Raw genomic sequence first — 18,305 nt, 5'->3', positions numbered from 1 at the left:
TAGCTGTGATAAATATCAAAGATTTTTCCGTTTAGATAATTTCATATGACACAACTTTTTATTTACAGGTCAAAAATATGAAAAATGAATTGGCAACATTAATGCGTTTTATACAGAAATATGTGAAAAAGATGGTGTGACGTACATTAGAGACTACCTTATAACGTTTATATCGTTCAAATTATGGACTTACCTACAAATTAATATTGTATGACTTTTTTCTTTACACTACACGTATATGGCATAGCTTATCAACTATGTTATAAAAGTTATCTTGTTGATACTGGTGTTTATTTTAAGTATTAGAAGTAGAAAACTTTTCTATCAGTAAAGGTGATAAGTATAAGAATTTTATTCGAGTTCTACATGCATTTTCATTTCTGATGCCTATTTCTCCATATATCTCTACCTCAATGAAATAATATCTGTGGTATATCTAAGTGTTAAATATCAAATGATCTGTCAAATAAAATATACCACTGCCAAAGGCATATTACCAGAAGTGATAGTATCGAAAATTATCACACCACGTTCTTTCATTTAGAGAACTACAAATCAGCACTAAGTAAAATAACTCGTTTGTCTTGGATTTAGTGCAAAGTTACGTCTGAAATATCGGTCCCTAAGTCAAAAGTGAAAGAGTGGAGAGAAGGCAACTAATCAATATCACCAACAATTAGGTTACACTTTTACCAACAAGGAGTGAGATTTATCTTCACATTATTATGCCCCATAGCTAAAATGGATGACGATATTTGGTAGAACAGGGATTTGAACCCGCGACCCGCATATTCCGAATCCAGTAACCTCACCAACTGGCCATGAAATTCAGATATTAAATCTTTTGAACCTCTCGCTACAACTTTCCTATTGCATAAAATTAGCTTATTAAAAGTCTTGAAAGTAAATCTAATCCTCACATAAATGAAAAATAGTAGATAGTTTTTGTTCACAAATCAGAAATTGATGTATTTTTTTATTTTCAAAATTACTATTCTTTCACTCCAAATATTGTATTATACATTGTTTTACTCTTACTTGCCAAAAGTATGGAGCCATTTGTTTTTTCTTAATTATGGCATGAAAAATATTTTGTTTATAATCGCTTATTGACTTTAAAATTCCAGATGTAGCCTTTTTGATATATTCTTTTTAAACACAGGTCTAAAACTTACACAACAAGCCAATATTTTCTGCTAAATGAACGACTTCGTGATAGATAACCTATGCTTTAGTAATAGAGTTAGTAATATCCCTTATTTTACTTACCAATTGATTTGATAATTATGGTACTGTTGTGGTGTATTCTGGCCGTTGGTTGTGATTTATCGCACCGAAATATACAATTGTATCACAGTAATCGCAAAATATAAATGTATTGAAAATCGTTATGAAAAATAACCAACTTCAAACAAATTAGCATTTATCATAAACGATATATATAATCAGTACTCGCACAGTCGTTGCGGTCATTGATGGTTATATCTCGTGTCACTGCCTTTTTCAAACACCGTAATTTTATATTTGTATCAATAATGGATGATATTCAAATATTTTTACACTGACCGAAAAAACTATTTTTTTATTCCTCCCAAACTGGTTTACTTCCCTTAAACGCTGTTACACGGCAAATACGGTACTGCGATATTACAGAACAATGAAAACATTATCAAATGTCATATCACATTCAGAACAACAGATTTTGTACGAACAAATTATAATTTTGATCCTTAATCAAATGTTATAATAAATCATGACAATAAACCTAATGAATAGATTAAATGAAACCCTTATTAAAATATATTCTGAGATGTTCTCCATTTACTAACAAACTTATGGTATAATATTATGATTTTGGATCATTTGTTTAAATTTATAGTTAAACATTCAATGTTATTGGATATATAATGCTAAGTGTATATTATTATTTCGATATTCAAACTTAGTCCACTATGCATCAGCGAATAGCTACTGTACAATACGAGATAAATGTACATTCAAAGATGAGCTCAACGCAACATAAATAAACAATCAGTGATGACTGATCTGTCAGAAGATGAATGAAAACTCTTATTTAAAAATATGCAAGTCTGAATGAAGAAATATTTAGTAGAAATGTAGAGTACCTTAGATTGTATATTATCATTGTCGGTAGATTTCACGATAAATGAAACAGCTTGCACTCCACGTGTTTTCAAAATATATACATTCGAAACTAGTTTAATGTATGTACATATTTTTTTTTCCTCTATACTGATAATAAGAATATCATACAACCATACAGTTCTCTTTTCTTAAGTTACTTTCGAATTTCAATTGTCAAGCTAAACTACTTTACCCGTTTCTATTGTACAAGTTCCTTGTGTATAATTCACTTACAATCATGACACACTTACCGCACCCGTATACTGCTCTTCTAGAAATCATATTCTCTAATTTCTTCAAAATACCATATGTTCCTTTTGTCAAAGCACACGAAGATGATTCAATTACTTTACAACCACGCTTTGACGGAATAAATTATTCTTCGTTTTTCCCTTTTCTACTGTTAGTCTTACTCTGACATATTAAATGTTAGGCTTATCATTTATACCGAAGTTCACACCTATCTTTTCCGTGGTCGTAACTTCATACTCTTTTGCTGTTTATTTCTGTCTCCTTTTTCTCTGTCATCTCATACTATTTATATGTTTATTATCAAATCGTCTGCTCGATATATTCCACATCGAACCGTTACAAACAAAACCTGCAATCGTCATGCGCTTTTATATCACTTACAATAAAAAACAACAAACTAAACAATAATAAAATATTCATTAAAAGAATAAACATACATAACATGAAAAGATTCACAAGTGTTTTTTTTTTTTTTTTTTCTCAGAATGTCACCACCAATAACATCACTACAAAATAGCATTTTAACGTTATTACATATAAAATATTTCACTTCAAAATTTAGGAAAAGCAAATTATTTCAAACAAAAGAAAAACATTACACTTGAAACTTTTGAAATTAAATATCTTCATGACTAAAATGTAAATAAATTCTATTTTCTATTAAGCATTACATTCTTTGACAGACTAATATGTTTTAATTATTTGCTTGACTCAAATTGTTTATATTTTTATCATATCTATTATTTCACACTATAAATAGGCACAAATATTATCAAATGATTTATAGCATATTTGTGCTAAATTATGGTATGATTGTTTTTTTTTAATTTTGCACAAAGCTACTCAAGGGCTATCTGTGCTAGCCGTTCCTAATTTAGCAGTGTAAGACTAGAGGGAAGGCAGCTAGTCAGCACTACCCACCGCCAACTGTTGGGCTACTATTTTACCAACGAATAGTTGGATTGACCGTCACATTATGACACCCCCACGGCTGAAAGAGCGAGCATGTTTGGCGAGACAGGGATGCAACCTGCGACTCTCGGATTATAAGTCGCACGCCTCTACACATCTGGCCATGCCAAGCCCATTTTGGTGTGAAATAAAAGGTTTTGATAAAAAAAAAAGCAACTGTTCATTAATTACAAGTAAATGTCATTGAAACAGATATATTTCTCAACAAGTTTGAGAACTCAATTCCTTCATGTTATATCCTCATAAAAGTTTATTATTCATTGTTTCAAATTTTCTTATTCTACTCTTACATCTGTAATTTATGCTCACACAAAATCACATCACAAAGATTTGAAAATTAACCAGTGACAGCTTTCATAAGTAAAATATATTTAATAATAGCTGTCAGACAAAATATTTCTAAGCCTATGGCATACAGTCAAGTATTATTGAAACAATCATCACTTAAAAAAATGTTTAAAAATTAAATGATTTTATCACAACATTTACAGCATCCTATGTTATAAGTCAATATAAACATAAGACAATCAGCAGCTATATACACTATATTAACATTAATGCTATAAGAAATACAATAACATGATCAAAGAAAACAGTTTCATTCCAGTTAAACTTCATATTATGTTTTATCACATTCATATTAAGAAAAAATTCTGGTGCACTGGTAATGGAAGAATTAAATCCTAGTTGAAATGAACCACCCAGTTAAGAATTAGCAATATCACAAAACAAAGAAAAACCAATACTAATCACAAGCTATTATTCAATTAAGTTTATCCATAAGTAGATAACACAGTCACAGAATTACACTAACCAATTATTATTGAGCTTATGAATTAATTGATCATATTAGTGTATGTTTGTTGGATTTTGCAAAAAGGTACATAAGGACTATGTGCTTTAGCTGCCCTTCATTTTGAAGTGACAGACTAAATTGAAAAGAGCTAGTCATTACTATCTACTACAAATGCTTGCCAGGATAAAATTCAGAATTTGAAAAACACTCATATATCATAACAACTCTTTCTTTCTAAGTGTGTATTCTTTGATGTTCTTTTAATGTTTATTCCAAAACATTTTTTACAAATTGAACAACTGTACAGTTTTAAGAAAATGTATTACATGATGTTTCTTTAAATTATTACTTAATTCTAAATTATTTCTACATGTGTTTTTTTATGTGATTTTAAGTAATTACTTTTACTGAAATGTTTGCCACACACTGTACAACTGTAAGGCTTCTCTCCAGTGTGTATTCTTTGATGTTTTTTTAAGTGTGAATTTCTCCCAAACTGTTTTTCACAAATTGCACATATGTAAGGTTTCTCCCCAGTGTGTGTTCTGAGATGACTTTTCAATTCACTGCTTGATATAAATTTTTTCCCACAAATTTCACAACTGTATGGCTTCTCCCCAGTGTGTCTTCTATGGTGTCTTTGTATTTCTGATGTTCTAGCAAACTGTTTACCACAAAATTCACAACAGTATGGTTTCTCTCCAGTATGTATTTTTTGATGATTTTCAACATGACTTGTTGCACCAAAGTGTTTTCCACACACTGCACAACTGTAAGGTTTCTCCCCAGTGTGTGTTCTTGAATGACTTTTCAAACCTCCCTTTGATACAAATTGTTTTCCACAAATTTCACAACTGTATGGTTTCTCCCCAGTGTGTGTTCTGTGATGTCTTTTTAATTCTGAGGTTGTAGTATACTGTTTTCCACAAAATTTGCAACTGTATGGTTTCTCCCCAGTATGTATTCTTTGATGATTTTCTATGTGACTTTTTGCCCCAAAGTGTTTTCCACATACTTCACAGCTGTAAGGTTTCTCCACATTGTGTGTTCTTAAATGACTTTTTAAATCAAACTTTGATACAAATTGTGTTCCACAAATTTCGCAGCTGCAAGGTTCCCCCTCAGAGTGTGTTCTATGATGTCTTTTTAAAGCTGAGGCTCTAGCAAACTGTTTTCCACAAATGCCACAACTGTGAGGTTTCTCTCCAGTGTGGGTTGTTTGATGCATTTTTAAATCAGAGTTTCTCACAAAATGTTTTTCACAAATTCCACAACTGTAAGGTTTTTCCCCAGTGTGGGTTCTTTGATGCATTTTTAAATCAGAGTTCCTTACAAAATCTTTTTCACAAATTGTACAACAGTATGGTTTCTCCCCAGTGTGTTTTTTTTTATGATTTCTCAAGGCAGAGTTTGATCCATATTGTTTATTACAAACTGTACAACTATAAGGTTTCTCCCCAGTGTGTGTTCTTAGATGATTTCTTAATACAACTTTTGATATAAAATTTTTTTCACACACTGCACAACTATAAGGTTTCTCTCCAGTATGTATTCTTTGATGATTTTTTAAGATAGTACTTCCTGCAAAATGTTTACCACACACTGTACAATGGTAAGGTTTCTCACCAGTGTGTGTTCGTAAATGAATTTTTAGTTCACAGTTTACTCTAAACTGTTTTTCACAAACCATACAACTGTAAGGTTTTTCATCCATATGTATTTTCTGATGTAATGTTAAAATACTCTTTGTACTGAAGTGTTTTCCACACACCAAACAACTGTATGGTTTCTCTCCTGTGTGGATTCTTTGATGTATTTTTAAATAACTCCTTGTTCCAAATTGTTTTTCACAAACTGTACAACTGTATGGTTTGTCTCCTGTGTGCAATCTTTGATGCATTTTTAAACAACTGCTTGTTCGAAACTGTTTTTCACAAACTCTACAACTGTATGGTTTCTCCCCAGTATGTGATCTATGATGTGTTCTTAAGTCACTGTTTCTTCTAAATTTTTTTCCACAAACTGTGCAAACATGTGGTTTCTCCCCAGTATGTATTCTTTGATGTTGTTTCAATTCACCCTTTGTTCTAAACTGTTTTTCACAAACTACACAACTGTAAGGTTTTTCATTCATGTGTATTACTTGATGTAATTTTAAGATACTATTTGTACCAAAGTGTTTTCCACACACTAAACAACTGTATGGTTTCTCCTCTGTGTGCATTCTTTGATGTATTTTTAAATAACTCCTTATTCCAAATTGTTTGTTACAAACTGTACAACTGTATGGTTTCTCACCGACATGCATTCTTTGATGATGCATTTTTAAATATCTCCTTGTTCCAAATTGTTTTTCACAAACTGTACAACTGTATGGTTTCTCAACAGTATGTGATCTATGATGCATTCTTAAATCACTGTTTCTTCTAAACTGTTTTCCACAGACTGAACAACTGTATGGTTTCTCCCCAGTGTGTATTCTTTGGTGTTCTTTTAAATCACCACTTCTTCTGAATTGTTTTTCACAAACTGTACAACTGTATGGTTTCTCACCAGTATGTATTGTTTCATGCTGTTTTACTTCACCTTTTGTTCTAAATTGTTTTTCACAAACTATGCAACTGTATGGTTTCTCCCCAGTGTGTATTGTTTGATGTGATTTTAAGTTACTGCTTGATCCAAACTGTTTTCTACAAATTCCACAACTGTAAAATTTCTTCCCATTGTGATTTATTTCATGTTGCTCTAAGGGACTATTACTCTCAAAATTGTTTCCATTAACTGCACAAAGATCTGGTTTCTCTCCAGATTCTATCCTCTCTTTTTGTGTTAGGTTATCTGTTGCTCCATATTCTTCTCCAATGTTTACACAACTGTATGTTTTACCATTATATTTAGGTATATTAAATTTGTTTATGTTATTCTCATTTAAATTTGTTTCTCTACATACAATACTGTCTGGTTTTGGGGAATTCATAACTTCTGTAATGTGATCTTCTTGTTTCACACCACAATAACCAGGACTCTGACTCACATTATAGGTCTTCATATCTGAAATAGATGTAAATGATGACTCATCATAATTAATAACATCTGTGATGGACTTCAAAATGTATTTAATTTTCTCATATGACTGATATCAATATGAAAATATTAAAGCTAAAACTTATGATTTTATTCAGTTTTCATTGGTTCATACTTCATAGAAACCTTTACATTTGAATCAGAATAGCATTAGAAACAAACTGTAGGTAACAATCCACTTTTAAAAGATGTTTTTAGTAGATAAAGTAAGTTCACCTGTAGAAATATGATAAACAGAGTCACAACAGTCAATGCACTTTTAACTAGCATCTTTAAATATTAACTTTTAGAAATATTTTCTGATGTGTAGTAACTGATTACTATCAAACCTTCTAATAATGATTTGCCTACTTAAACACATTAATTAATATTAATACTTTACAAATGTTGTTCAAAAGTTCTATACACAATTTGTAAATTAATATTAATAGATGCTCAGGTGTAGGCAATACTAAAATACTTACAAGGATAGGAGTGTTCCCTAAGTCACGTTTATGTAAATAAATGATAGAAATATACTTTCTGTATATACTGAAACTAATCTACAAAGAAGAACCATGATGATAGAGACTGGCCAATTATAGTTCCTCTCAGTTTCATTTTACAGAAACAACTACTCTCCTTTTTATTCAAATTAAATGTTTTGTTGGAATTTTATCACTTCAAAACCTGTCACACAAAAGATTTCCAATTAGAATGAAATAAAGACATAAAATATAGATCTATAAACTTTAATCTAATCATGTTTCATTTGGTTTAATAACTTTTAAAAATTACCAATAATTTAACCATTTGCTTACCCCGGTATCAATGTACTTGGAGATTTAAGATATTTGTACTTACCAGATGTACTTTCTATCACAGATTCAGTTTCTTCTTCAAATTCAGTTTTTGTTTTCACATTCATATTATTATAATCTGAACTATCTTGAACATCATCACCAATCTCATTGGACTTTGAAATAATATCACCTTCTAACAAATCACCATGCTGCTCTGCTTTCTCTTGGACAAATATGTTCTGGAATCAAACATGCTTAAAAGGTCAAAATAAAAATAATGGTTTGTGTTACTATTACACAGTTTTCATAGTCAATCAACTTAAAACATGACAATAAACCTAATAAGCCTAATGCATGAAACCAAACAGAAAGTAGTGTCATGTGACCAAAATATCCTGCGGGAAACAGTGTGTTATTAACAGAAGTGGCACTTAATTATTTTCCACCTCCTGTTGTTTGGACTGTGGTAATATGAACTATCACATATTTCATGTGGATGTCCTTTACTGTACCCTTACACAAATCCAATTTCAAGACAATCCCTTAAGAAATATGTGAGGTGTAAAACTTTCAATTTTGGTTGTACTGGTTCCTTTTTCTTTTTTTTCCCAAAGAAAATATGGAGCTATTTGATAGAAAAACACACTTAACTTTGAATGATTTTTTTTTTTTTTTTTGTAAACCAGATGTGAAATCTAGTTTAAATATAAGCCTCATTTGCAATTATTCAACAAAAACCTTTAAATTTTGACCAAAGATCTTATAAGCTATAACTTTACAGTTTTTATAACAGCTTCACCTATGAGTAAAGGAGGACTGTTTTTAAGTTTTCAGTCAATCAGTCACATTAAAGACATATGATATGGAGCAGAAGAATTATAATGTAAAACCAAGTGCAGATAGAAAGGTTTTCAGTGGGTAATTTAACTCCCTCAACAAGAGCAAGTCAGTCTGACAAACCACATGACCTCTTCGTACTGGTTTAAATCTTGACAGATCTGACACTACTAACTTTTAATATAGTATGTATATCTTCACAAAATTCGACAATCTTTCAGTAAACATTACAATTTTTTTACATTCAAAGTGTCATATTTCCAAGAGAAGTATTTTAAATGAACTAAAAAAAACAGCAACAAATGCTTGTTCATCAATATGTCAAGGAATTGTTTTGAATTGTCTACATGTAAAGTGATTTTCATGTTGCAATAAAAATACTTTTCTTCATCTCAAATTTCATTTTTGTAATCTCTAAAACTTTCTAAATACATTTTTATTTTACCTACCCTAAATCCATACAGTGTTGTTCAATTTGACCAATCTCATAACCATAAAAAAAAATCTGAATTATCTTTTTCTCTTTCTAGAATGACTTGAAATTGTAACATAAAACTACTCATTTATCTTAAGTAGTTTGAAATTCATACCAATAAACATCTATTTATAATTACATTTTATTGTTTTACTGCCCCTTGAGACATGTTTAAATACTATTCTTGCCACTATAAGTTGTAAGTCATTTGTGGAACATGTGGCTCATGTTATGCTATCAAATTATCTTATCCATAAGTTGCTCATGTGCAGGCCTCATGAAACATTTTTATTATATTATTTATTTTATCTAACCTGACCTAATGAGATCCACATTTTTACAATTTAGTTACATCTATTTATTATTATGAAATAAATAATATAATAAATATTATAATAATAAATAGTTACATCTATTTATTATTATGAAATAAATAATATAATAAAAACGTTTATAATTACAATTATAATAATAAATACAGAATAAACATGAAAAATTAGAAATAAAGAACTTAATCATGCCTCTCTCTTTTTTCCGTCAATTGTTGATGACATTTAACCCTAACTTTTTATAATAAAGGTGATCGTGCACTAAATAATTTTTAGTTAATTAAATAATGCTCTAAAGACAATATCATGTAAGAAGCAGACAGTTTCCTCTAATTATAACAACTGTATTTGTTTTTTCTATGCAACAAGAGATATTACAAATTCATCCCAGGTAGTTATTATCTTTCCCATGAGAACAAAGCTGCTACTAAAAGACAAACTGATAATTCTCTGTTCAGAACACAATGCAAAATAATACATCGATTGATACATGAAAATTTCAGACTTCTACTGGATAAAGATAATATTAAATTAAACTTAAGAGAGAACAAGTAAGTCCTGAAAAAAAGAATTTGACTAATAGTTGTGACAAAAGGGATCTGATTTTCTACTTGATAATTCTATAACCAAACAAAATTGAAGGCCTTAAAAATTATGGTTTATCTGATCAATGACAGTTTTACAGGGAATTGTTTATGTTTAATTTCAGAGTTATTGGAGTGGTGGTGGATAAAATAACATAGAGGTGCTACAGAGAGAAAATGTGTCACACTAGGAAAAGTTCAGAGTTTTTAAAAATATTACGTCACATAATGAAGAACTTAAAACTTACACATTATTAAAATATGGATTATTAACAAATATCTTATGCTATACTAATTGGTATTACATGAAAAAAACAGAGTAGTTTAATACAATTTTTAACATGAGACACTAAAACCTTGTGACAGGCACAGTGAAAGATAAGTAAGACAAAAGTAATAAAATCAAAATTGGCAACCAAATTTGTACCCACACTCTTACCATTGTTAAGAATTTTACAGTAGATATACATTCATTGGTTAACTTGGCCACATATTTTGACTTTACTCAACATCATGTCTAATGCTGAAACAATTTGGCCCCCATTTTGATTTCATTTCTTTAGGTTGCAAGCTCAATCTTTTCTTGGCTACACCTTTTTTTCACACCTAAGATATTTTTTATTAAATGTACATAAACTATTTAAATACATATATTTCTTATATTTTATTCTGTAAGCAAACAAAACAAGGAGGAAAAGTTTAAAGAATAGTGGGGCTATTTCTGTTATATATATATATATTTTCCATATTTTCAATTAATATACAACAAAAATATTTAAAAAGAAACAATAAAACATTCTTATTTCAATTAATTCAAAGTAAAAAATACTGTGCAGCAATATCATACTGAAACATAGTTTGTTGGTTGGTCATTTGATGATTTATGGAACAAATCAGAAGGGATACCTACAGAAAACAAAAAGAACTAAAGAATAAGAAAAACAAAATAATGTAAATCTCCGAAATCAAAATACACACAAAAAATGAGCCTTCTAAAGAACAAAAAAATTAAACTAAAATACTTCCACTCAAGGAAAGCCTCTTTGATTGAGATATAAGGTCAAACCAAAAGGTAAATAATGAAATGCTATCTATAGAAATCACACTCAGTGGGAAAGAGAACATTTAATTCAAGGGAAACATACAAGATAAGTATTAATCATTCAAACATGGATGAGGATACCATGGTAAACATGCTGAAGTTTTAGGAATCAAATTAAGAGCTGCCTAAACAATACAATCATTAACAACTCTCTTGCAGTTGTTAATAAAGAAAAAATTAACAACAGATGACTGAAGTTTTGAAAGAGGAAAATACCTGTCAACATGCTCCACCTAGCATTAGGGGAGAAAGTGGAGCAAATGGTTGGAGCGATGGTAGTGAAAGACAGAAATGAGGCATTAACATATGTACATGAGCAATACTGAAGAAAGGGAGGTTGTGATCAGACAGTACACATTCTAGTGCTTTATCTCTCCATCAGTCAGTACCTACATCACCTCAGTCAGGACTGTGTTTGTTAAAGATTCACAGAATAAAGAAAAAAGATGACAATGTCTGTCTAATCAAAGTGCAAGCTTGGTGTCAGGTAAAGAAAACAAGGTGAAATGAAATGACCAATGGAAACACAAATGTCAATAGCTTTCACTGTTATGCTAAGTGTCAAAGTCATGGTGGATGCAAACAAAGCAATCTATAGAGCATAGCCCCATGACCCCACCTGTCATACAACCTGTTTTTCTCTGTATAAGGAAATCTGTAAAATGAAGACAATATTCCATGGATCTGCTGGTGTTTTTTTATTATTTTAATTTATAGTATTTATGATATCAACAGCAAACATAATAATTCAGTATCTACTGATCTTTGTCACAAGAAGTCCTACAAGGGGACATACCACACTGTCAAACTCTGTAATAACTTGCTTTCCAGCACACATCTTGTCACACAAACTTGGGGGTTAAAATGTAGATAAAGGTTTGTTACAAGGAAGTTCTATGTAGAGTTTAAAAAATCCAATTTACTAACTAACTGAAGCACGTAATAAATCAATATATTTTTTCCTCTTATTTAATGAGATTCATTACTTCTATATTAACCCTACTAATGCAGTAAATAACATCTATATTTTTGTTTGTGTTAAATCTGTCTACTTGTTTCTCAAGCACACTTTCATTTAGGAGAAAAACAGGTATTAAATTACTTACAAAGGAAAACAAAAAAGTATGTATTTTTTGTATAAGCCTGTTCCTCATATAACAATTAATAATAAACTATGATTGTAACATACTACTTAAAGTATAAAAGTAATTTAGTCTATTAGTGAAGAAAAAGAAAATACACACAAAACCTATGGAATAATATACTTGTTATACTTAGATAAAAAATCAATGAAATGAGATTTAAAAATATGGGGTTAAAATATTATATTCACATTTTTAATAAAACTAAATGCAAATATATATTTTAGGTAATACATGTATCTATTAATCCTTTCGCAATGGGTTTGGTATAATATACATGAATTCATCTACACATTTACACACGTTAAGTATTTGCATTATAACATATGGTACAGCATATGTGTATCTTCACAAACTTTGATAGAATTTTAATAAAGATTACAAGTATATTGTACACAGAAAATTAGATTTTGTAATGAAATATTTTAACCAAAGATTTGTTTGTGAAAATAGTCTGTTTTTTTACTAGTCCAAGTGCAATTGATTATGTTATAATTAAAAAAAAATTCTTCCTCTAAAAATCTCAAATATTATTTTCATAATCTCTAAAACATTCTAAATACATTTCAATTGTTTGTTTTCAGTTAGACTTCATATTTTATGTTATTTTCTGTACCTTAACTACAAAAGGTCTGTCACTTGACCAATGTCATAACTATAATAAAAAATTAGGAAATAAAAATAATGTTTTTTTCATGCTAGAATGATTGTATATTATAACACAAAAATACAAATGTTTAGTCTAAGCAGCTTAAGTCTCATAATGGTATACATTTATTTTTGATTATACTGACCTTCAGGTCATGCCTACCTAACATTACATAACTTGTACTGATGCAGTGCATGTACACTCATTTTATGTATCCAATAAGATGAAAACATCCCTTTAGTCTTCTCTGTCTTGGCTATGTTTTAGTGGACTAGTATTTTGTAACATAGTCAAATTTCAATTATTATACATTATATATATATGAATATAGATTATTGCTATTTAGAAATAAATTATTAAACTTATCTTTTGTAAAATAAAGAACAACAAACCAAGAAGTAAAGCAAACAATTATCTCTTCTTCCTATGTTCTTTGAAACCAGTTGCTGCTGAACATAGGTTATTAAGCCTTTTAAAATTCACACATGGCAGATATCAAACAAAATTTTTTTAGGTTTTGTATGCACAGCTGAATAACCAAAAAATTGCAAATAACTACACTTATAGCATAAAACTCCACTATAATTTAATAAGTTTAGTAACTGAGACGTATTTAGATTTCAAAAAATATGAAATTTTGAGCAGACTAAAGACACAGCCTACCTCCTTGAAAACTTGGATCCAAGGAATGTGGTTGCCTTTTTACAAATTAAAATGGTTAATAAATCCACTCTGTAGATATTCTAAGCCATTGATTGATGAGATGTGTCATATACTGTAGTAAGAGTATATAAGGTTCTGTCTCAAAAGATGGAAAGAGTTGAACAAGGCCAACTCGTTTGATTCAGTATATAAGCCATAACTCAACAGATATGAGATTATTTTATATTCTAGCTTGTCAATATTAATAATTTGAGTTCCTAATTCATATTTTCATACAAACAGACTTAGCATTTTGATATCACAAATGCCTTATTTTAAACAGTGTTGCATTCAACATACCAAGTAACTCACTAAAATCTTTATTTAGATGTGTAATTTTAATGTTTACTTTTAACTTAAGAAACTAGCATACATACAATATTAAAGTTTTAATTATAATACATAATTTGATTCCAAAGTTATTGATATATATTCATAAAATAGTAGTTCAATAGAATTTTGAATGCAAGTCAACAAACAGGATGACATGGCCTTTGACCTGTGGTGAAAGGGTAAAGTCAGTTTAAATAACAATACAAGTTACATGTGGAGAAGGGTTCAATAAATCATTGCAAATTTGAATTATGACCATGAGTACAGCTAATTTTATGTAAAATTTTTAAAATACCAAACTGTTCACAAAATTATAGGTGATTTGACATAGCATTCTCACATTACATAAATCATTACATATGACTTGAAACACAATTCCACTCAATTGCATTCCATACCTCACAAATGATCTGATGCACAACTCTACACAATTACATTATAAACAAGATTACAGTTCACTTGGAATAGAATTTATGGATTCAAGTTATGTACATCACGTTTCATTTGAAATAGGGTTCTATACAGTCATTTCAGTTCTCAGTATTTTTTAAAGGGAATCATGTCAGGAAACTAGGCTTAATTGTTAAATGCTCTTATCAGAATAGTTTGAAAGTCAAAAAGATTATAATAGTTATAGAACATTGTTTACATTTTGCATGTTATTACTCTGTGTTCTTATGTACATTATTTGATTAAATAAATATTTAGTATATTTGTACCATTAGCATAAACAAAAATCATCTTATACTTCACTGACAGAGAAAACAAGACATGAGTAAGTATGATGTTTCTAAAAATTGGGCCACTCAAGATGGTAACTTGAGATGAACATCCTCCATATGCTTCATAACTTACAAGATGGAATTATTCTTGCAACTTGGTTCAAAAGTCAATAACACAACAGAATTAGATAAACAATTACAAGCTACAAACTATTTAGGATACATAATATGTAGTCAATCTAGTGTGAAATAGAGGTAGTCTAAATTTACTTTTTATGTTCTTATGATGGTGACAAGATCACTTGAATTGATCAAGCCCTTATACAGTTATGATAGAAAAAAATAACAGAAGAAATATATTTTAATAAAAAAAGATTACTGATATTTATTTATTATAAGTATTTTCAAATTTTATATGAAAATCACATTTATTAAGAGCAGTCAACACTCTAATTCCATGTATGTGGACATATATTGACAGACAAATGATTATAAATTTTTTTTTTTTGTGTACAAAAGTCTTGCAATATTTGATAAAAAACTGCCATATTTTATGAAGGTACACCAAAAATGTAAATTATGAAATGGAAATTCTGATAGTCACTGTGAGATCAACATGTCACTGAGATCCACCAAGCTTATCACAAGAGAGACAAAAGAAAAAGGTAATCAACCAACTATAACTAGAACCACACAGACAATCACAATCTGAACCACAGGTGTGGTAAGCAACACATGTAATATAACAAGTGTGGTAAGCAACATGCATAATATCCTAGCAAAACAGAATCCAGAAACACAAAGGTAAGTGGCAAGAATCATTCATCTACCCTGATAGCAATATACAATATAATTAAAATAAATCTCTGCTTGAACATAATACAGATCACATGTATACAAGTGGCTTACAAAACATTATGCAAGGGGCTTTCACATACCTCATGCAGCAGAAGAAAGAAATGAGTTACCAAACTATTTCATTCTAAGATACACTGGTGAAGACACGAGATGTAGTGCCTACAGAGTTCTATGGAACTGCAATGTTAAAAGGTACTGGTAACTCACCACTCTAGTATACAACACAAATTATGCAAGGAGTGTAGGATGGGACATCACAGTCTTACAACATATCCTTTCACAGTAGAAGCTCTGCTGTATTACTATATAATGAAGAAAAAAGTCAGACTGATGACCACCATACAAGGGCTGAAATGATGTGGTGGTGTTCCAGATCTAATTTAATACAACATATTAAACCACAACAAGTATTAGGGCTGATTCAACACAGAATGATAGAAATTTATGCTCAGAAGAAGAATCTGAGATGTTACATTCTTTTCTATGTAGGCAATTAGATTTGCTTAAGTAATTAGTATAAAGATTACAGTATGTTCTATGGAAACATAAAAAATTAAACATTTGTGACCTGACAATATCACTATTACAAAAAGATCTGAAAGGAATTTATTTGTAACAGTGTAACAAACCAGTAATGAATTTCCTCAGCTTGTAATTAGTCGTGTAACGAAGAATTAGTGTCAGTGTCCAAAAAGACACAGTAAAAACAATATACTCTCTTCAATAACACAAGTGTAAAACTTCTAGTCTACAAATTACCTCAGTTGTCTCTACATCTCCATCACAGATATCTTCTGTCTCCTCTTTCATCATATGCAATGTGAAATTGGTATGCATAGATCTTTCTTCTAAGTAATTGTTTTCTCCTGTAGCTAGGAATACAAACAATACAGATTTCTCTACAATGAGACACTATAAAATATATGCACCAGTAAATCATAATCTAAATCTATACATTATAACTAACTGACCTAATCTCTTCAGTAATTTCTTACATAATATACTGGTCAATAAAAGAGTGTCAAAATTCAGTAGAGAGCAGGTTATTCAAATATACTCTGAACTGCTGTGTACATAGTTGTAGTCACAAATGATTGCTAAGCAGATAACCAGTAAAAAAAGTATTTTCTAAAAAATAAAGTAAGAAAGATCTCAATGGAGAGGAACAGTTATTTAGCACAGTACATATACTTTTGGAGTTGAAACACACACTATAAAAACACCCTTAAGGAAAACAAGCTCCTGAGTCAACACACCTACACAAAGAAGAAAATGGTTTTGCAAAATGTCATGTTGTTTCAGTGGAAATATTTATTAAAAAAGTAAAAGAGTGTAAAATATAAGCATTATCCTTTCCTAATTAGAACTATGAAACAGCCACTGAAGGGTGGATGTCACATCTTTGATGTGTTATGTTGCTGTGGTGAATGGACAACAAACCACTATCTGTCCATCTCCAAAGGGCATCTCTCTCATGGAATACCTATAACAATTGTAGAACTGAAGTAGATGAATAAAGCTGCTTAAAAGGGTTATTCCATGCCAATTCACCCAGAAAAAAGAACTTATACCCAGATCATGTCAGAGATTTTCTTGAAAAAATTCAAGCAAAAACTTCATTTTGACTTATTCAGCCACAGAAAATCCTAAAGCTGTACTCCAAACAGTTTTTTAAATGTGATTTTTTAATAATCCCCACTCTCAATTTTTTATTGCAAGTCTGTGCCTTTTAAGCCTTTATAAAACAGTGACTGTTACCAAATTTAGTAATACTATTCTTTTGTAATGTATCCCAAGAGTAAGGCCAGAAATTTGCTCCACACCCATATCCCTGCAGTCAGTAGATTGAAGTGAGTGACTAAAAATGGCTATGAAACTGATTATCCATTTTTTTTCTGAAACTGCATATTACATTTTAATTTTAACAGCTCACAGAATGCTGAAATCTGCATGTATTGAGCTGAAATTTCTACTAGTTATAAATAAAACCATATAAATAATATTTCACTTGCAACAAACTGCATTCCTGCCAATAAAATCATACTACAAGTTGATTCAATGGATGGTATCCATTTTTCATAACTGAGTGCAAAATCACTCACTTTTAAAATTTAATATCTTGGTCACTTTTTGATATTTTCAAACAAACTTTTGGATGTATATTGTATTACAACAACAGTATCAAACCTGCAAATTGTACTTTTCTCCATGTAATATCCAAAGCTACACTCTGACTTGAAAATGGCTTCAGAATGGAAAATTATGTTTTAGAGGGGTTATTCACCTCACAGTAACTTGAAAGGAACAAATCCTATTTGCACCAGTCTTTTTCCTTAATAAGAACATTCACTTTTCTACAACATACCAAAAAATTACAGATGTGCTAAGACTCCATCATTTAATGATTTTTTGAAAATATGGTATTCTGGTACCCTCTGCTGGCTGTAGCACATATTCCTACTATGTAATATTTTGACTGGATTGGAAAAACAACTTTTCAAAAACAGAGGTTTTTTATAATTTTGGAAATTTCTTTATTTT

At 30.1% G+C, this 18,305-nt stretch overlaps 1 protein-coding gene across 1 annotated transcript in view; it reads right to left on the bottom strand.

Moving 5' to 3' along the window:
- Window positions 1–2,795: 2,795 nt before the first annotated feature.
- The window catches only part of LOC143235718 (uncharacterized), a 39,822-nt gene continuing 24,312 nt past the window's right edge, over window positions 2,796–18,305 (bottom strand). Inside the window, exons 8-10 of the mRNA XM_076473929.1 lie at window positions 16,524–16,636; window positions 8,093–8,270; window positions 2,796–7,216 (exon numbers count right to left, since the gene is read on the bottom strand). Coding sequence (XP_076330044.1) covers window positions 4,521–7,216; window positions 8,093–8,270; window positions 16,524–16,636 — 2,987 coding nt within the window. The 3' untranslated portion in view covers window positions 2,796–4,520. The remainder of the gene's footprint in view (window positions 7,217–8,092; window positions 8,271–16,523; window positions 16,637–18,305) is intronic.

This window comes from Tachypleus tridentatus, chromosome 12 (genome assembly GCF_004210375.1).
Source record: "Tachypleus tridentatus isolate NWPU-2018 chromosome 12, ASM421037v1, whole genome shotgun sequence".
Lineage (NCBI taxonomy): Eukaryota > Metazoa > Arthropoda > Merostomata > Xiphosura > Limulidae > Tachypleus > Tachypleus tridentatus.
This window is presented reverse-complemented; position numbering and strand designations above follow the sequence as displayed.